This window comes from Erythrolamprus reginae, chromosome 5, assembly GCF_031021105.1.
Source record: "Erythrolamprus reginae isolate rEryReg1 chromosome 5, rEryReg1.hap1, whole genome shotgun sequence".
NCBI classification, from domain to species: Eukaryota; Metazoa; Chordata; class Lepidosauria; order Squamata; family Dipsadidae; genus Erythrolamprus; species Erythrolamprus reginae.
In genome coordinates, this window is record NC_091954.1 from 12,287,420 (window position 1) to 12,307,839 (window position 20,420).

General features: G+C 45.9%; 1 protein-coding gene across 1 annotated transcript in view; it reads right to left on the minus strand.

Moving 5' to 3' along the window:
• Positions 1–1,026: 1,026 nt before the first annotated feature.
• CCDC6 (coiled-coil domain containing 6) overlaps positions 1,027–20,420 on the minus strand; it is a 91,616-nt gene continuing 72,222 nt past the window's right edge. The window contains exons 6-9 of the mRNA XM_070752069.1: positions 19,812–19,968; positions 13,044–13,144; positions 9,573–9,697; positions 1,027–2,990 (exon numbers count right to left, since the gene is read on the minus strand). Coding sequence (XP_070608170.1) covers positions 2,838–2,990; positions 9,573–9,697; positions 13,044–13,144; positions 19,812–19,968 — 536 coding nt within the window. The 3' untranslated portion in view covers positions 1,027–2,837. The remainder of the gene's footprint in view (positions 2,991–9,572; positions 9,698–13,043; positions 13,145–19,811; positions 19,969–20,420) is intronic.

Here is a 20,420-nt window from a genome sequence, read left to right on the forward strand (position 1 = left end):
TCGCTGTTTCCAGGGTAGACCCATGTGCCAGATCTTATGTATCCCGCAGACAGGATCTAGCTCCCATGGCCTTGAGTTTGACACCCTTGGAATATGCCTTCAATGCCTACTTTCCATTTCATAAAGAAAAATATGAAACCATATGTTGTGGTTAGCTCTGGCCCAGCTCCTGCCCCAAGGACTGTGGATGTGGGGGAGACATCCACATGCTGCAGGCCTGTTTTGCCCCTGGTGGAATCTGATGATGAAGGCTCCTCTGACCAATACGACATGAGTGACAGGGAGGAGAGTGTGGCAGACAGCTCAGAAGGAGGTCAATTATCTAGCTCCTCCTTGGATTCAGAACAAGAGTTAATGATACAGCCACGCATGCGGAGAGCGATGCATAGGCAACAACAACTGAGATATTATTATAAAAGAAAATGAGGCCACCTGTGGTTGGGTGGGGCTGTGGTCATTAGTGAGGCTGCTATAAATAGCAGCCTGTGGGTTTGGCCATTGTGGAGGATTATCTGATCGTTGTGTTTCGTGAGTGCTTTACTGACTTCGACCTTTTGTGTGCTGATTTTTCCCCGCTTTGAAACTAAACCAGGGCAAAGTGTGTTTCACTTTGTGAAAGAAGGAGGACTGTGAATTGCCTCACAGCTGCAAGATAAGTATCACAGAACTGATAAGGGACTTGTACAAATTACCAGTTTGTTTGGAGACGAGTGCCCTTGGCTATACCAAAAGAGGGCTTGGTTTAAGTGACTTTTCATTATAAAGAACATTGTTTTGAATTTTCAAACGTGTGTGTGTCTGAAATTTGTACCTGTGAATTTTTGGGAGGATTCTACTAGAGAGTCCGACACAACATCTTGTAAGCCTTGTTGGATTTGCACCAGGAACCAGAAATAAGGAATTGTCTCCTGCTTCGTACTCTCTTCTTAAGCCCCCGAGTAGTAAGCCGATTTTTCAAAGTTAGCAAGCAGGGAACCTCAAGAAAGGATGAATTAAAAAAAAAGAAGACTTCGTTCCACTGCAAAGTGAAACAAACCATTTATTTGTGCTAAATGAATTAAAAGAATGTATTCCAGAATACATTTCTTTATACATTGTACCGGCTTATGCTGCTAAATACGCATTTGCTATTGTCACCTAACTTTCTCTTGATCCTTTTCTACCAAGCAATACAACACTTTTGGCTGTTTTACCATATGCTGCTATAAAGGAGCACCTCCCATCTGCGTTGTATTTTTTTGTCTTCTTCCAAAAGCCTAACATCGCGGTTTAAACTTTCAGAGAGGAAGGGCCACACCATTAAAATATTTGAAACAAGGGGGAAATCAGAGCTTTGGGGAGGTGGGGTTTTTTTTTGTTGTTTCTTTTGCTTTTCATAAAAACTGCTTTCCTACAGCAGAAAATCAGAGAAGAGCTGTAGATGGCCCCAAGCATTATAATGAAACAGCAGAATGGGCTTTTACAAGGGAAAGAGGGAGGAAATGGGAAGAAGTTGGAAGGAAAGAAGGAAGGGAGGAAGGAAGGAAGGGAGGGAGGAAATGGGAAGAGGGAAGGAAAGAAGGAAGGAAAAAAGGAAGGAAGGAAGGAAATGGAAAGAAGAGGGAAGGAAAGAAGGAAGGAAGGAAGGAGGAAGGAAATGGAAAGAAGAGGGAGGGAAGGAAAGAAGGAAGGAAGGAAAAAAGGAAGGAGGAAGGAAATGGAAAGAAGAGGGAGGGAAGGAAGGAAATGGAAAGAAGAGGGAAGGAAGGAAGGAAATGGAAAGAAGAGGGAGGGAAGGAAAGAAGGAAGGAAGGGAGGGAGGAAATGGAAAGAAGAGGGAAGGAAAGAAGGAAGGAAGGAAGAAGGAAATGGAAAGAAGAGGGAGGGAAGGAAAGAAGGAAGGAAGGGAGGGAGGGAGGAAATGGAAAGAAGAGGGAAGGAAAGAAGGAAGGAAGGAAGGAAGAAAGGAGGAAATGGGAAGAAGAGGGAAGGAAGGAAGGAAGGAAGTAAATGGGAAGAATAGGGAAGAATGGAGGTCGGGAGATCCATACGTCTTACAGGGTCTGACATTTCAGACAGTACCAACACACACTGGATAAATGGGGGTGGGTTGTGCAGCACGTTTTACTCGAGTCTGGAAATTAAGGGACGCAATTCGAGGGACGAGGCGTGGGGCTTTCACTTTTCGCACTAAAAGCTGTACTGAAATGTAGAGCTGGTTTGCTGTAAATGATGGAAACACACCGTCATACCCGGGAGCTTGTCATGTGGAGCCCGTAGCCTTGAGTTGCAGAATGGAAGAATGGGGCAAAGAACCAGGGGAACCCTCCCTTTCGAATCTCAGAAAAGGAGGAAGTGGGCGAGGGGAGGAGGCAGCGGGCTTAAACGGAGGGGGCTGTACGGGGAGCTCAGCAAAACGGGAGGCCGCAATAACCCAACGCAGGCGCTGCGGCGTGCCATCCGCGGCAGGCACAATGCCTGGATGTTCCCGTATCAAAGACGGAGGCGTTTGGGTTGGCTTCCTTCAGACGGATGTCGCCGGTATCTCACCCCGATGGGCTGGGCTCCGGAGAAATCAGAAGAGGGTGCTTCTCGCGCAGACGGCCGATGCTTGGGCACCGCCGCCGCCCATCCCGTCCCCTGGAAAGAAGCGCCTCGGATGCGGGAGGGTCACGCGATAACGCCGGAGGAGGTCCTTGGGCAAACTGGTACAACACAATGAAACGGTGAAGCCTCGACGATTTCAGTGCAAGTCAGTCAACTGTACATTGACCGTGGTTTTTAAGCCTTTGGCTTGAAGTAAACTGCTCCGGGAGGGGATGAGTCCAACTCTGAAGGCAGGATCGCTGGCCGGGGCGCTAAGGCTGAGTGGAGGGCTGGAAAGGAGCCGGCTGGGGAGGCGGAGGTGGAGGCGGGGGAGCCGACGGCAGTGGGATCTGCGTGTTCGGAGAGGGAGGGGGCGTGGGACGCTTGAACTTGTCGGGGCTGTTGCTTCTTCGCGGCAAAGGCCTCTGCGGGTGGAAACAAAGAAACAAGGGATGGGATAATGACAGCCAAGACCCAAACCGGAGAGATGACCTCATTCTGGCACACAGGTGAGTTGGTGGGAATCCTGGTAGGGCTGTCCTTTTAGAAAGGGCATACCAACATTTTCAATCTGCACCCTTGACACCTCCCCATCCCTTGTCCCACTGCTACATCTACGGGTTTGTCTTCCGGCCATTTGTTCTTTCAGGGTGTCCAGGGGGAAAGCATTTTGAAATTCCCTGATACAGTGGTACCTCTACCTTAAGAACTTTTCTCGATAAGAACCAGGTGTTCCAAGATTTTTTCGCCTCTTTTCAAGAACCATTTTCTACTTAAGAACCCAAGCCTGGAATAATAGAAACATAGAAACCTAGAAGACTGACGGCAGAAAAAGACCTCATGGTCCATCTAGTCTGCCCTTATACTATCTCCTGTATTTTATCTTACAATGGATATATGTTTATCCCAGGCATGTTTAAATTCAGTTACTGTGGATTTACCAGCCATGTCTGCTGGAAGTTTGTTTCAAGGATCTACTACTCTTTCAGTGAAATAATATTTTCTCATGTTGCGTTTGATCTTTCCCCCAACTAACTTCAGATTGTGTCCCCTTGTTCTTGTGTTCACTTTCCTATTAAAAACACTTCCCTCCTGGACCTTATTTAACCCTTTAACATATTTAAACATTTCGATCATGTCCCCCCTTTTCCTTCTGTCCTCCAGACTATACAGATTGAGTTCATGAAGTCTTTCCTGATACGTTTTATGCTTAAGACCTTCCACCATTCTTGTAGCCCGTCTTTGGACCCGTTCAATTTTGTCAATATCTTTTTGTAATTTCCCAGGAAATGTGAGAGTGGCAGTTTCCTGCCATTCCCCCTTTAATCCCGGCCATCTCGGGCTTTTCTGGGCTGCCAGAGGAGCCTTTTGCTGGCGCTTAAGGAGGCTTCGGCAGTCCAGAGCGAACGAAGAGTTTTCCTTTCTCTGGGCGCTTAGAGAGGGAATAAACCACTTCGCTGTGGTGACTCTCTATCGCTGCCTCCCATATACCCGGTGCACAGTTGCCTCCTGTAGCGTCTGGGCGCAGAAAGGCAAAAGGAGGCGCTTTGCCCCGGCCGGATCAACTCAGCTTCAGCCAAACTGAGGAGTCAACATAGTGAAGGAAAGGCGACGGCTACAAAGTGAGCGAGCGAGAGGAGAGGGGAGCCCTTCAGCATGGGAAGGAAGAGGAAGCAGGTAGCAGCAGCAGCCGCCTTTCGGTCAAAGGAGCGGGAGGTTCCCCCCTCTCGCCTGCCTAGGTTTCTCTCTTTGGTGCAGTGTATGGGAGGCAGCCTCGTGCCAGGTATATGGGAGGTACGTGCTCCTCCTCGCCACCTTAGAGTCACCCCCCCTTTTTTTAAGCCTTAAAAGTTTTGAATTTTTTTGATTCCCCTCCCCTCACCTTCTTCCTTCGGCAGCGACTGTCCTCCTCCTCTTCCTCCTCCTCCTCCTCCCACCCAAATTCCGAGCTTTTATTTCTTTCCTAATGGGTTTGCATGCATTATTTGCTTTTATATTGATTCCTATGGGAAAAATTGCTTCTACTTACAAACTTTTCTACTTAAGAACCTGGTCACGGAACGAATTAAGTTCTTAAGTAGAGGTACCACTGTATTTCCCTGACATTTCCCTGTAACTTGCAATAGAGTTAAAGTGAAGTCGTGGATGATGTCATACCAAACGGCTAAGCCATGGAGAAATATCAGTAGCTGAGGAAGCATGTTGTTGCCACAATTATGCTCATTTTTGCTTGACTCTGCCAGGCAGCGTGATCCATTTTTTAAATGTAATTTTTCCGATTTTAATACATTTTAATACATTTTTTTCCCCTGATTTATTCTGGTTTTTTCATGCATTTCTTGATAATTCCCTGATATTTTCCAAACCACCGATTTCCCTGATAATTCTCTTAATTCCCTGTTTTACAGGTTTACTGGATACCCTGTTCTTTGCAACTGAAATCCAGCCAGAGCACTCCTTAGAACGTCACCTCTGTACAGCAGGCTGGAGGAGGATCATTCTATAATGATCTCCTCCTGTGTTTCCCCACCTCACTGCCTCCCTGCCCCCCGTGGCTCCGGAGGAGATGGCGCCTTCCACCCGGAAGGGCTCGAGGCAAAAGAAGATGGGGAGCTGCTAGGGCTGATCCCACATGGAGGGCGAAGAGCCTCAGTGGTGCAGTGGTTAGAGTGCAGTAGTGCAAGCTACTTCTGCTATCACCGGCTGCCAGCAGTTTGGTAGATCGAATCTCACCAGGCTCAAGGTTGACTCAGCCTTCCATCCTTTCGAGGTGGGTAAAAGGAGGACCCAGATTGTTGGGAGCAATATGCTTACTCTCTATAAAATGCTTAGAGAGGGCTGTAAACAGGGGTGGGAAGCAGGTAGGACAGGGTGGAACATAGTTCCACCGGCAAAAAATGAAGATGCGTGCACAGCTCCAGTTGATTGGCGGCTGTCACTTCCTGGATTATTGGTCTCTGCTCAGCTCTCCTTTTTTTCTCTGCTGCTGCTGCATCTGCACTCCTTGCTTTTTTCCTCTTTCCTCCTTCCTGGCCTCGGACGAGCTTCCCTCTCTCCTGCCTGGCTTCCCTACAGCCTCACGTGGCCACCTCCCATCTGAGGTGCAAGAAGAAGGCATGGGTGGAAGCGGTAGCATTTATGCTTCTGGCAGCACCCGTTCGCCTAGCTACCCAGCCTGAGGAGGGGGGTGGGGGAGGACCCAGGAAGGAGAGCGCGGGAAACGTGAAAAAAAATTGTCACCTTAGCAAGCGACACTAGTAAGGTTGTAAGTCGAGGATTTAACAGTTCACTTGAACGATATTGATCGTTCAAGCCACTCCTATCCAGTCACATGACCATTAAGCCACACCCACATGATAAGGCACAGCCAGAGTATGGCAGTAAAAATTTGGGCTGCCCATTACTGGCTGTAAAGGACTGTGAAGCGGTATACAGTGTTCCCTAGATTTTCGCGGGTTCGAACTTCTCGCAAAGTCTATACCAAGGTTTTAAAAAAATATTAATTAAAAAATACTTCGCGGTTTTTTCCCCATATGTTTTTCCCGCCCGATGACATCATATGTCATCGCCAAACTTTCGTCTGCCTTTAATAAATATTTTTAAAATAAATTTTAATAAATAAACATGATTGCTAAGGGAATGGGAAATTGTAATTTAGGGTTTTAAAGTCTTAAGGGAAGGCTTGTGATACTGTTCATGGCCAAAAATAGTGTATTTACTTCCGCATCTCTACTTCGCGGAAATTCGACTTTCCCGGACGATCTTGGAACGCATCCCCCGCGAAAATCGAGGAAACACTGTATAAGTCAAGGTTGACTCAGCCTACCATCCTTCCGAGGTGGGTAAAATGAGGACCCGGATTGTGGGGGCAATAGCCTAGCTCTGTTAAAAAGTGCTATTGCTAACATGTTGTAAGCCCCCCTGAGTCTAAGGAGAAGGGAGGCATAAAAATTGATTGAATGAATGAATGAATGAATGAATAAATAAATAAATAAATAAATAAGTCTAAATGGTATTGCTAAGTCAGTAGGGTACATCACTGTGGCAAAGCTTTCATTTACTTGTTGCGCTCAAAATGACTCTCCAATTCAAAAATGACTTGCTGAGTAGAAAACCCTCATCTGTTTCAACGGCAAAAAGTATGATTCTTTTGTGATTTTAGAAAACTGGGCAGTGAAAGCCCAATAAACTAACAAAAGAGAAAGGGGAAAAAAATAACATTCCATTTATGATGATAAACTGATGGTTGGCCCTGAACCTGAATCAACCTGGCATGATTCATTTGTCAAGGAGGGCAGGCAAGGGGGGAAAAAATAAATAAATCAACTCTGCAGTTTGTGTTCTTTATGGTTTGGGGGGTTTTATGGGCTGGTAGAGATTTATAGGTCTTCATGCACAGGAAAGTCTTTTGACCTTTTGTTCTAGTGAGAAGCGGCAGAAAAACGGGGCACACAAACGGTGTAACACAAAGAAAAGGAAGAGGTGCGCGCACACATAATCTTAGTTTGTAATCTTGGGAAAAATCCTCCACCGGGGGTCCAATGTATTGTTTCTCAACTTTATCTACTTTAAGATGCGTGGATTCCAACTCCCAGAATTCCCCAACCGTTATGAGCTGAAATCCACCCAACGCAAAGTTGCCGAGTTCAAGAAACTAGTTTAAAAGAGAGAAACATGAGCTTGGTAGCTTTTAAGCTCTAGTTTAAAAGAGAGAAATGTGAGCTTGGTAACTTTTAAGCTCTAGTTTAAAAGAGAGAAACATGAGCATGGTAGCTTTTAAGCTCTAGTTTAAAAGAGAGAAACATGAGCTTGGTAACTTTTAAGCTCTAGTTTAAAAGAGAGAAACATGAGCTTGGTAACTTTTAAGCTCTAGTTTAAAAGAGAGAAACATGAGCTTGGTAACTTTTAGGCTCTAGTTTAACAGAGGGAAACGTGAGCTTGGTAACTTTTAAGCTCTAGTTTAACAGAGGGAAATGTGAGCTTGGTAGCTTTTAAGCTCTAGTTTAAAAGAGAGAAACGTGAGCTTGGTAACTTTTAAGCTCTAGTTTAAAAGAGAGAAACATGAGCTTGGTAGCTTTTAAGCTCTAGTTTAAAAGAGAGAAACTTGAGCTTGGTAACTTTTAAGCTCTAGTTTAACAGAGGGAAACATGAGCATGGTAGCTTTTAAGCTCTAGTTTAAAAGAGAGAAACGTGAGCTTGGTAACTTTTAAGCTCTAGTTTAAAAGAGAGAAACATGAGCTTGGTAGCTTTTAAGCTCTAGTTTAAAAGAGAGAAACATGAGCTTGGTAACTTTTAAGCTCTAGTTTAAAAGAGAGAAACATGAGCTTGGTAGCTTTTAAGCTCTAGTTTAAAAGAGAGAAACATGAGCTTGGTAACTTTTAAGCTCTAGTTTAAAAGAGAGAAACATGAGCTTGGTAGCTTTTAAGCTCTAGTTTAAAAGAGAGAAACATGAGCTTGGTAACTTTTAAGCTCTACTTTAAAAGAGAGAAACATGAGCTTGGTAGCACCCGGTCTGAAAAAAAAACCACCCGGGAAACAGCAAACCCTAGGGCAGGTTTAGCGAACCTTTTTTTGCTCGGGTGGCAAACGTGCGTGTCCATACACGATAATGTGTGCTTCCTAGCAGCCCCCCAAACCCGGGTTGGGGGCCCGGCGGGTGCTGGAAAGCCCCCCATGCCGGCGGCGATGTTTTAAAACAGCCGCACGGCTTCCCAACTGAGTCCCGAAGCCAAACGCGGAAGTTCACTTCAGGACTCAGCTGGGAAGCCGCGCGGCTGTTTTAAAACGTCGCCGCCGGCATGGGGGGCTTGCGAGCACCCCCCCGAACCCGGGTGGCCGGGCGAGCAGCGAGCGAACGGCGGGTGGCCGGGCGAAGGGCGGGAGAGCGGCGAACGGCGGGCGAGCGGGTGCTGGGGGGGCTTCTCGCCCTCCCGCCAGCAAGAGGGGGAAGACCCAGGGAAGCCGCCCAGCAGCTGATCTGCCCGGCGCCATCTACGCATGCGTGGCCATAAAAAAAAGGGCGCGCATGTGCAGATGGTGTTTTTACTTCCGGGTTGAAAAATCGCGATTTAGCCCGTTCGCAATGATCGGGATCGCGATACCCGGGGGATCACTGTATCCATACAGGAAATAGTATAAGGGCAGACTAGATGGACCATGAGGTCCTTTTCTGCCCTCAGTCTTCTATGTTTCTATGTGGTGTAGTACTACAGGCCACTAAAACTGACTGTAGATCTGCAGGTCAGCGGTTCAAATCTCATCACCGGCTCAAGGTTGACTCAAACTTCCATCCTTCCGAGGTGGGTCAAATGAGGACCCGGATTGTGGGGGCAATACGCTGGCTCTGTTAAAAAGTGCTACTGCTAACATGTTGTAAGCCGCCCTGAGTCTAAGGAGAAGGGCGGCATAAAAAACCAAATAAATAAATAAATGGTAAACCTATGGCATGGGTGCCACAGGTGGCACGTGGAGACATATCTCTTGGCATGTGAGTCGTTGTCCTAGCTCAGCTCCAACGTGCATGTGTGCTGGCCAGCTGGTTTTTGGCCCGCACAGAGGCCCTGGGAGGGAGTTTTTGGCTTCCGGAGAGCCTCCGGGAGGATGGGGGAGGACGTTTTTATCTTCCCCCCGGCTCCAGGGAAGTCTTTGGAGCTCGGGGAGGGCGAAACATGAACCTACTGGCCCCACCAGAAGTTGGGAAACAAGCCTTTTCTGGCCTCCAGAGGGTCTCCGGGGAGCAGGGGAAGCTGTTTTCGCCCTCCCCAGGCAATGACTTATAGGTGTGGGCACTCGGGCATGTGTGATAGCCGCCACATGTTCTTTCAGCACCCGAGGAAAAAAAGGTTTGCTATCACTGCCCTAGAGGGAACTTAAGAGCAAGGTAACTTTAAGACTTGTGGACTTCAATTCCCAGAATCCCTCAGCCCTCTCTGGGAATTCTGGGAGTTGGAAGTCCCAGGGTCTTTTAATGTTGCCAAGGGTGGGAGAGCCCTGCTATAGACACTCACCGTAATGCTGTGGGATGGTCCTACATGCTGCACGTGAAGGCCAGGAGAGTTATAATAAGACATGCCAGCTCTGGTGAGTGAAGTAGGGGGCGTGAAGCCAACGTTGTGGCTTGCATACGAGAGACCTGCAAACAGAAAGTGAGAGGAAGCCAAGTCAATAGACATAAACAAAACATTATAAAAACATTGGACGATGTGTGGCAGTCCCGTTTCTTATTTTCTACAGTGATATTTCTACATTACCATCATTTAATATTTCTAATACTATACAGTGGTACCTCATCATACGAACTTAATTGGTTCCAGGAGGAGGTTCGTAAGGTGAAAAGTTCGTAAGATGAAACAATGTTTCCCATAGGAATCAATGTAAAAGCAAATAATGCGTGCAAATCCTTCAGGAAAATCCCAAACTTTAGAAGGGAGGCGAACAGAGGGCAGGGAGGAGCAGCTAAAGGGGGTGGGTGGAAGAAGCAAGGCTAGGCTAAAGGGTGAGTGGGAAGGAAGAAAGGCAAGGGGGGCGCCCCTCCCTTTTCTTTCTTCAAAAGACACCGTTTCAGTGCCTTTGCAAGCATGCAAAATCTTTACTCCTCCAAGCTGCCCCTCCCTTTTCTTTCTTCAAAAGACACCGTTTCAGTGCCTTTGCAAGCATGCAAAATCTTTACTCCTCCAAGCTGCCCCTCCCTTTTCTTTATTCAAAAGACACCGTTTCAGTGCCTTTGCAAGCATGCAAAATCTTTACTCCTCCAAGCTGCCCCTCCCTTTTCTTTATTCAAAAGACACCGTTTCAGTGCCTTTGCAAGCATGCAAAATCTTTACTCCTCCAAGCTGCCCCTCCCTTTTCTTTATTCAAAAGACACCGTTTCAGTGCCTTTGCAAGCATGCAAAATCTTTACTCCTCCAAGCTGCCCCTCCCTTTTCTTTATTCAAAAGACACCGTTTCAGTGCCTTTGCAAGCATGCAAAATCTTTACTCCTCCAAGCTGCCCCTCCCTTTTCTTTATTCAAAAGACACCGTTTCAGTGCCTTTGCAAGCATGCAAAATCTTTACTCCTCCAAGCTGCCCCTCCCTTTTCTTTATTCAAAAGACACCGTTTCAGTGCCTTTGCAAGCATGCAAAATCTTTACTCCTCCAAGCTGCCCCTCCCTTTTCTTTCTTCAAGACACCGTTTCAGTGCCTTTGCAAGCATGCAAAATCTTTACTCCTCCAAGCTGCCCCTCCCTTTTCTTTCTTCAAAAAAGGGGAAAAAAAGAAACCCCTTCATCCCAGCAGCAGCTGCTTGGGTTCGTAAGGTGAAAATAGTTCGGAAGAAGAGGCAAAAAAATCTTAAACACCGGGTTCGTATCTTGAAAAGTTCATTAGAAGAGGCGTTCGTAAGATGAGGTACCACTGTATATATTTGATTTTACATAGGTCTTACATCTGTATCACTTTTATTCCTATATTCAACCGATCCTCTTTCCTTTCCTTTCCCTGTTAGTTAAGTTAGTTGACTATTTAAATGGTTGTCTTTATTTTATTTTTCCCGGCTTTCTAACCAAAGATAACTAACTAACTAACTAACTAACTAACTAACTAACTAACTAACTAACTAACTAACTTACTTTACTTACTTACTTACTTACTAATTAGATTTGTATGCCGCCCCTCTCCGCAGACTTGGGGCGGCTCACAACAACAATAAAACAGTGTGCAATGAACAAATCTAATATTTAAAAAATATCTAAAAACCCATTGTTTTAAAAACATACAACACAAGCATACCATACATAAAACTATATAAGCCTGGGGGAGATGTCTCAATTCCCCCATGCCTGACGGCAGAGGTGGGTTTTAAGAAGTGTGCGAAAGGCAAGGAGGGTGGGGGCAATCCTAATCTCCGGGGGGGAGCTGGTTCCAGAGGGTCGGGGCCGCCACAGAGAAGGCTCTTCCCCTGGGTCCTGCCAGACGACATTTATTCCAGCTTTGGTAGTATTCCAACTCATCTTTATCTTTTATTTCCATTGTTAATTTGTCCATTTCTGCACAGATCATATTTTTTTTCTAGCTCTGGTACTGGGGCTTTCTGGCGGGGCCAAAAGGGGTGACGCCATTTAAGCATATACTTGTAATCGTTTGCCCCAACCCAGAAGTTTCAAAGCAGGAAATAAAATGGCCCTTTCTGAATTGGAGATTTAATTGCTAGGAGTGGCTGGGTGATAAAATCTGAATAAAATGAAACGCTTTTAAAAAAAATAAATCCAAGGCTAAGAAAGGATATAAAAGGAACTATGTTGAAAAACTATAAAACCTCTTCCTGAGTTACATAAATTTTAACAAGTGTTTGTGGTTTCCCAACAAATCCCTGAAATAAAAAAATGCCTAGACTCTGTTTGTTGAGTAATTACATATCAAGATTTCAATATAATCTGTCTGCTTTAACTCCCTGAACGCTGAAAAGCCTGCGGTCACTGGTTCTAATGGAAAATTAACTACATACCAGAGGGGGGGGGGGGGGGTGTCCCTCCTGGTTCGGACCACTCCACCCGAACCGGTAGTGACTTACTGGTGATGTCATGGTGAAAATTGCCAGAAAGGAGAAGGAATTTATAGGATTAAATACATAGGATTAAATAGTATATTCTGGATGTTCAGTAGTAGTAAATAGACAGGGAAATTGTATCTCCGGGACCGCCTTCTGCCGCACGAATCCCAGCGACCAGTTAGGTCCCATGGAGTTGGCCTTCTCCGGGTCCCGTCAACTAAACAATGTCGTTTGGCGGGACCCAGGGGAAGAGCCTTCTCTGTGGCGGCCCCCACCCTTTGGAACCAACTCCCCCCAGATATCAGAGTTGCCCCCATCCTCCTTGCCTTTCGTAAGCTCCTTAAAACCCACCTCTGTCGTCAGGCATGGGGGAATTGAGGCTTTCCCTCCCCCTAGGCTTATAAAATTTATGCATGGTATGTTAGTATGTATGATTGGTTTTTAAATTGGGGTTTTAAATTAACTTAAACTTAAATATTGGATTTGTTTACATTGTATTATTATTGCTGTGAGCCGCCCCGAGTCTGCGGAGAGGGGCGGCATACAAATCTGATTAATAAATAAAATAAATAATAAATAAAATAAATAATAAATAAAATAATAAAATCTCCTTGAGGCCTTTGAGGCAAGGAAAATCCAGGCACCCTAACCCTAAACCTAGCCCTTGTTTGTGAGTGACATCAAATAGGCCACTCCCACCCAGTCACATGACCACCCAATCACATGCCACCCAACAACTCCACCCAGTCACATGACTGCAAAGCCACTCCCACCCAGTCATATGACCACCAAACCACTCCCACCCAGTCATGACTCTCAAGCCACTCCCACTCAGTCACATGACCGTCAAACCACACCCACAAAATTAAGCCATGCCCACCCCTGAGACATACTCAAGCTAGTTATGTGTGTGCCAAAGGTAAAAACGCAGAATTTTCCGTAATTCTTACCTGGTGAGATGGGTCTGCTAGAACTTGGAGAAGGTGTGTATGGAATTGGACTTGACACAGTGCGAGGTCTTAATCCTTGAGCAGACATTTCATTGAAGTATCTAATGTAAGAGAAACAAATCAATTAATTTTAATTTGCCACAAATCCATTTCCTTACTTTAGGCTTTCTTCTAGTTTTTCTGGATGCTTTTCTTTGTCATTGTGTTTTGCAATACAGTGATACCTCGTCTTACGAACCCCTCGTCATACAAACTTTTCGAGATACGCGAACCCGGGGTTTAAGGTTTTTTTGCCTCTCCTTACAAACTATTTTGCGCGTGCGTCGGCGAGAGTAGACACTCCGCTGAACGCTCTTCAAATGAGAAAGTAAAAATTGGAATTTGAACCCTGCCAGACCTCTCGAAGTCTCAAATAAATTGGACTAAGTTAAAAAGCTATAAATTTGGAACCCGGAAGTACCTTGGGCTTATCGAAGGAGAGAGAAATAACTCGAAAACAGCCTGCTTTCCACTCGGAACTGTGAGTAAACAATAAGTTAAGAGGAAGAGAAAATGGCGGAGGTAGTAGGGGCAGAACTCACGGAGAGAATGGATGCCTTGGTGAAAACCTTTGTTGTGGTCGGTCAGCAATTAAAAGAAATGCAAGACGTGGTAACTAAGACTGCATCTGAGCTGCAAACAGTGAAAATAGAACAGCAAGCCCAGGGTACTAGGGTTACAAAATTAGAACAAGAAAGGGAACAGGACCGACAGTGCATAAGTATGCTGAAGAGCGAACTTACATCTGAGGGGTTTTAAAGCAGATTTTGCTGACAGCAGAAACATGATCCAAAATATTCAGCAATGGCTTAAGGATTATAAAATCGAAGTTTTGGATCATGAAATAGAATGTGCACACTGGGTTTTTGGAGCAAGAAGAGATGCAAATCAACAGGACATCGTAATTAAATTCCTCTCAGAAAGAACGGCCGAAACAGTTCTTCTGAACTATTTTCACCTTACGAACCCAAGCCGCTGCCACTGGGATGCCCTGCCTCCGGACTTCCGTTGCCAGCCGAAGGCTCCCCTTGCTGGGAAACCCCACTTCCGGACTTCCGTTACCAGCCGAAGGCTCCCCTTGCTGGGAAACCCCACTTCCGGACTTCCGTTACCAGCCGAAGGCTCCCCTTGCTGGGAAACCCCACTTCCGGACTTCCGTTACCAGCCGAAGGCTCCCCTTGCTGGGAAACCCCACTTCCGGACTTCCGTTGCCAGCCGAAGGCTCCCCTTGCTGGGAAACCCCACTTCCGGACTTCCGTTGCCAGCCGAAGGCTCCCCTTGCTGGGAAACCCCACTTCCGGACTTCCGTTACCAGCGAAGCGCCCGTTTTTGCACTGCTGGGATTACCCTGAGGCTCCCCTCCATGGGAAACCTCACCTCCGGACTTCCGTGTTTTTGCGATGCTGCAGGGGAATCCCAGCAGCGCAAAAACGGGCGCTTCGCTGGCAACGGAAGTCCGTAGGTGGAGTTTCCCAGCAAAATCGCAGCATCGCAAAAACACCAAAGTCCTCGAAACCCCACCTCTGTAAGTGCACCAGTATGCCTACTGACCCCGTCCTCATGTCACCCATTTTTTTGTATCCATTTCCTGTACTCATAATCATGTTTGTACTTAATATCTGTTATCTTATATGTGCTTGACAAAATAAATAAATAGGTAAAATAAATAAATAAATAAAGATCCAACCTTTGCAAGAAAGATATGTCCAAATTGGACCATATAATGAACAAATAACTCCCAGAGGATTTGACCCTGCTGATAAACCCTTGGAGGTAGACAAATAGAGGTATGTCACACATAGAGAGAAACTAGAATAGAATAGAATAGAACAGAACAAAATAAGAGAGTTGGAAGAATCTTCATTAGGCAGGAAACCCTACGCTACTTCAGACAAATGGTTATCCAACATCTTCTTAAAAACTTCCAGCTTTGGAACATTCACAACTTCTTGAGGCAAGCTGTTCCACAGATTAATTGTTCTAACTGTCAGGAAATTTCTCCTTAGTTCTAAGTTGCTTCACTCCTTGATTAGTTTCCAGCCATTGTTTCATGTTCTACCCTCAGGTGCTTTGGAGAATAGTTTGACTCAAAAGGGAGTTGTGGCAGCCCCTGAGATATTCGGACACTGCTATCATGTCTCTCCTGGTTCTTCTTTTCATTAAACTAGCCATGCTCAGTTCCTGTAACCATTCTTCATATGTTTTGTCCTCCAGTCCCCTAATCATCTTGGTTGCTCTTCTCTGCATTCTGTTGGTTATGACCTATAAAGCCCTCCATGGCACCGGACCAGAATATCTCCGGGACCGCCTTCTGCTGCACGAATCCCAGCGACCAGTTAGGTCCCACAGAGTTGGCCTTCTCCGGGTCCCGTCGACTAAACAATGTCATCTGACGGGACCCAGGGGAAGAGCCTTCTCTGTGGCGGCCCCGACCCTCTGGAACCAGCTCCCCCCAGAGATTAGGATTGCCCCCACCCTCCTTGCCTTTCGTAAGCTCCTTAAGACCCACCTCTGTCATCAGACATCTTCCCCAGGTGGAGAAACACTGGTCTACGCCAATATGGAGAGAGATAAGCAGTGGTGTACCACAAGGTTCCGTTTTAGGGCCAGTGCTCTTCAGTATCTTCATAAATGACTTAGATGAGGGAATAGAAGGGGGACTTACCAAATTTGCAGATGACACTAACCTAGCTAACACCCTATAAGACTTAAAATCCAGATGGATCTTGGCAGACTTGAAGACTGGATCCTATTTAACAAAATGAAATTCAACATGGAGAAAAAGTAAAGTCTTAGGCAAGAAAAACCAAAAGTACACATATAGGCTGGGTGAAACCATGCTTAATAGCAGTAATTGTGAGAGGGATCTTGGAGTCTTAGTGGACAACTAGTTAAATATGAGTCAGCATTGTGCAGCAATAGCCACAAAAGCCAATGCAATTTTAAATTGTATTAACAGAGGGATACATTCAAGAACAAGTGAGGTACTAATACCACTCTATAAAGCCTTAGTTAAACCACACCTAGAATTATTGCATCCAGTTTTCATCACCCCACTATAAAAACATGTTGAGACTCTAGAAAAAAATGCAGAAGATCATTATTTAACAACTCACATACTAACATCAGCAAGATTGGTGTCGCACAAACTTGGAAACAAGAAAAGATACCAAATGAAGAGACGGTGATTAGGAAAATGTTAGACTGTGCTAAATTAAGTAAATTAACTTACGAATTACAGAATGAATGAAATAAGGACTACTATAGAGTGTGGGGGAAACTGTATAATTGGATTGAAAAAATAATAAGAAAATGAATTAATATTAAAGGGAAAAAATGAAGTAACAAAAACAGACTTGTAAAGTATTAATTATTAAGTAAACTAATATGTATATATATGGGTATGTACAGTAATACCTCGTCTTACAAGCTTAATTGGTTCAGGAAGTAGGTTCGTAAGGCGAAAAGTTCGTAAGACAAAACATTGTTTCCCATAGGAAACAATGTAAAAGCAATTAATGTGTGCAAAAAAATTTGCAAAATGGGGCTCCGCTGGGCGCTGCTGCCCGGCTGTCACCTTTTAAAACAGCCGGGGGGCTTCTCGGTGTTCTCCCGAACCCAAACCCGAACTTTTCGGGTTCGGGTTCGGGAGGCCGCCGATAAGCGCCGCCGCCCGGCTGTCACCTTCTGAAACAGCTGGGGGGCTTCTTGGCGTTCTCCCAAATGCTGAACCCGGAAGTTCGGGTTTGGGTTCCGGAGGCCGCCAAGAAGCACCCGGCTGTTTCAGAAGGCTACAGCCGGGTGGCGCCGCTCGGTGGAGTGCCGTTTTTGCGATCGGCAGCAGCGTTTTCGGCCGATCTGGAGGCTGGAAAGGAGGTGAGGAATCCCAATAGGGAATTCCATGGGCGGAGCTTTGACATCACGAAGACGTCCGACCGGTAGCAGTCTTCAAATATTTGAGGGGCTCCCACAGAGAGGAGGTGGTCAAGCTATTTTCCAAGGTACCCAAAGGCCAGAGAGGAATAATGGATGAAACTGATCAAAGAAAGATTCAATCTAGAAATAAGGAGGAGCTTTCTGGCAATGAGAACAATCAACCAATGGAAGAGAGGTTGCCTTCGGAAGTTGTGAGAGCTTCATCATTGGAGGCTTTCAATAAGAGATTGGACTGTCATTTGTCAGAAATGGTATAGGGTCTGCTGCTTGGGCGCAGGGTTGGACTAGATGACCTACAAGGTCCCTTCCAACTCCGTTAATCTAATGTAAGATTCTAGAGGAACTTCATGGTACCACTGGCTAAATACGAACATTTTTAATCATTTACAAGGATGATTCTAATAAAGCAGATGTCTTAAGGCATATGAGCCAGGGTGGCGCAGCAGGTAGAGTGCAGTACTGCAGGCCAATGAAGCTGACTGTAGGTCTGTAGGTCACTGGCTCAAGGTTGACTCAGCCTTCCATCCTTCCGAGGTGGGTCAAATGAGGACCCGGATTCTGGGGGCAATAGGCTGGCTCTGTTAAAAAGTGCTATTGCTAACATGTTGTAAGCCGCCCTGAGTCTAAGGAGAAGGGCAGCACAAAAATCGAATAAATAAATAAATAAATAAATAAACAAACAAACAAACAAATATATATATAAATAAATACAGTGATACCTCGTCTTACAAACGCCTCGTCATACAAACTTTTCGAGATACAAACCCGGGGTTTAAGATTTTTTTGCCTCTGCTTACAAAGTATTTTCACCTTACAAACCCACCGCCGCCACTGGGATGCCCCGCCTCCGGACCTCCGTTTATTTTATTTATTTAATTTATTTATTAAATTTGTATGCCGCCCCTCTCCGTAGATTAATATCTATTACCAGCGAAGCACCTGTTTTTGCACTGCTGGGATTCCCCTGAGGCTCCCCTCCATGGGAAACCTCACTTCCAGACTTCTGTGTTTTTGTGACGCTGCAGGGAAATCCCAGCAGCGCAAAAACAGGCGCTTCGGCTAGCAAAAGGGGTGAATTTTGGTCTTGCACGCATTAATTGCTTTTCCATTGATTCCTATGGGAAACATTGTTTCATCTTACAAACTTTTCACCTTAAGAACCAATTAAGTTTGTAAGACAAGGTATCACTGTATTAAGTATTTTACACAATCACTATAGATACTGCACTACACTTTTACACGAATGTGTGAAGAATATGGGTACCAAAGCTCATTTCCGAAACGCTTCGGTGCAAAAGCACAGAATTCACCGCCACTCATCCAACCTTCTTCAAAGAGAGTTGTCAGCTCTTCAGAAGAATTCTCTGCAGATTTAAACCCAGTCATCCATTCAAACTCACAGGCTGGCCATGCCTGGCTCAACTGCACGACGGTGCTAAATTTAAAAAGTAACTAAGATGCCGGCATTTCATTCCTTTCAACCAGCAAAGCTGGTAGACTCCAGATACCAGAAGGACTCCTCAAAATTCACAAGAGCCATAGAGATCAAACAGCAGGGGAATCCCCATCAGCTCAGCAGACCTTGCCATCTGGGCAGAAGGACTTATACAAGGTTTCCCCATGAAATGTCCTTGTGGTACGAGAAAGCCAGGGCTGCCTGCTGAAAGAGAGAGGCCACCAGGCTACGTCAGGGCCCTCCCTGCATGCACAACATCATCCCTGCTTCTGATCTGCCCCTGCAGGGGCCTGGAGTGACCCTTATTGCACTTTCTATGGCCACCTGGCTGGGCTGCCCAGAGGGAAGTGGCAGCTCCTGCCCGAGGAACCCGGGGCAAGGGCCGTCGGCTTGGTGGGAGGCACCGGAGGTAGACATAGGCGGTGGGAGAAGGAAATCCGCCCGCCGTGGATGTGCCGGTGCTGAGCCTCTCTGCCCCCCCCCCCCCCCCGATGGGCTGGCAGGGGGATGGGGAGCATGCGCGACATTCAAAATAAGAAAAACCTTCGCCGGCCTCCGCAAAGAAGGAAGAGAAAGAGAGAACAAGAGAGAACGAGAGAGAGAGATAGAGCAACAGACAGAGAGCGAGATCGAAAGAGAGGGGGGAGAGAAAGAGAGATAGCAAGAGAGAGAACAAGAGAGAGAAAAACAAGAGAGAGAATGAGAGAGAAAGAAAGCAAGAGAGCGAGAGAAAGAAAACAAGAACAAGTGAGTGAGAGAGAGAGAGAGAAAGCAAGAGAGAGAGGGACAGAGCGAAAGAAAGAGAGAAAAAGAAAGAAAGAGGAGAGATAGAAAGAGTGAGGGAAAGAGAAATATAGCAAGAGAGAGAGAAAGAAAGAGAGAGAAAGAGAGAGGGACAGAGAGAAAGAAAGCAAGAGAGAGAGAAAAGAGAGAGAAAGAAGGAGAGAGAAAGGAAGAGGGAGAGATAGAAAGAGAGTGAGTGATAGAGAAAGAAAGCAAGAGAAAAAGAAAGAGAGGGACAGAGAGAAAGAAAGAGAGAGAGAGAAAGAGAGGGAGAAAGGAAGAGTGATAGAAAGAGAGTAAGAGAGAGAGAGAAAAAGTGTGTGAGAGAGAGAAACCTTGGCAAGGAGTTGGGGACTTGCTCCACTTCGCCTCCTCCTACCCCAGGGCGGCGTTAAGAAAACAGCAGGTTTTTTTATTGGTCCGTCCCTCCAACAGTCTGAGGGACAGTGAACTGGCCCCCTGTGTAAAAGGTTTGGGGGGCCCTGGTCCAGAGGAAGTCTTTTCCAAGTCGCTGCCCCAAGAGCCCTTAAATGCAGAATAAACGAAGCCCAAACCTTTCATCGTCCATTTCCAGACTGGATTCACTTTCAGACAGCTGCCGGCACAAGGCTTCCCTCCGCTCCATCTCCCTCTGCAGTTTCCTTTGGAGCCTCAGGTTCTCCTCTCGCATGTGACGCTCCTCCTCCAGGTACTGAGCCATCTTTTCTGAATCTGGGGTTCAGAATAGAGTAGAATAGAATTCTTTATTGGCCAGGTGTGATTGGACACACAAGGAATTTGCCTTGGTGCAGAATTTGCCTCGGTGCCTTGGTGCTCTCAGTGTACACAAAAGAAAAAAAGATACATTTGTCAAGAATCACGTGGTACGACACTTAATGGTTGTCCTAGGGGTCAAATAAGCAATGAAGAAACAATCAATATTAATAAAAATCTTAGAATACAAGCAACAAGTTACAGCCATACAGTCCTACGTGGAAGGGACAGGATGATAGGATGGTCATTAAACCCACGGCTGTGCTTCAGAAGGACCCACAGGTATTGGCTCAATTCAACACTCAGGTCATCCGAACCAAAGGAGGGGAATACGGAGAGCTGAGCAAATCATTGTTTAACCTTGAAACTGACATTGAACTGACTACAATTGGAACCATCCATGATTTCCC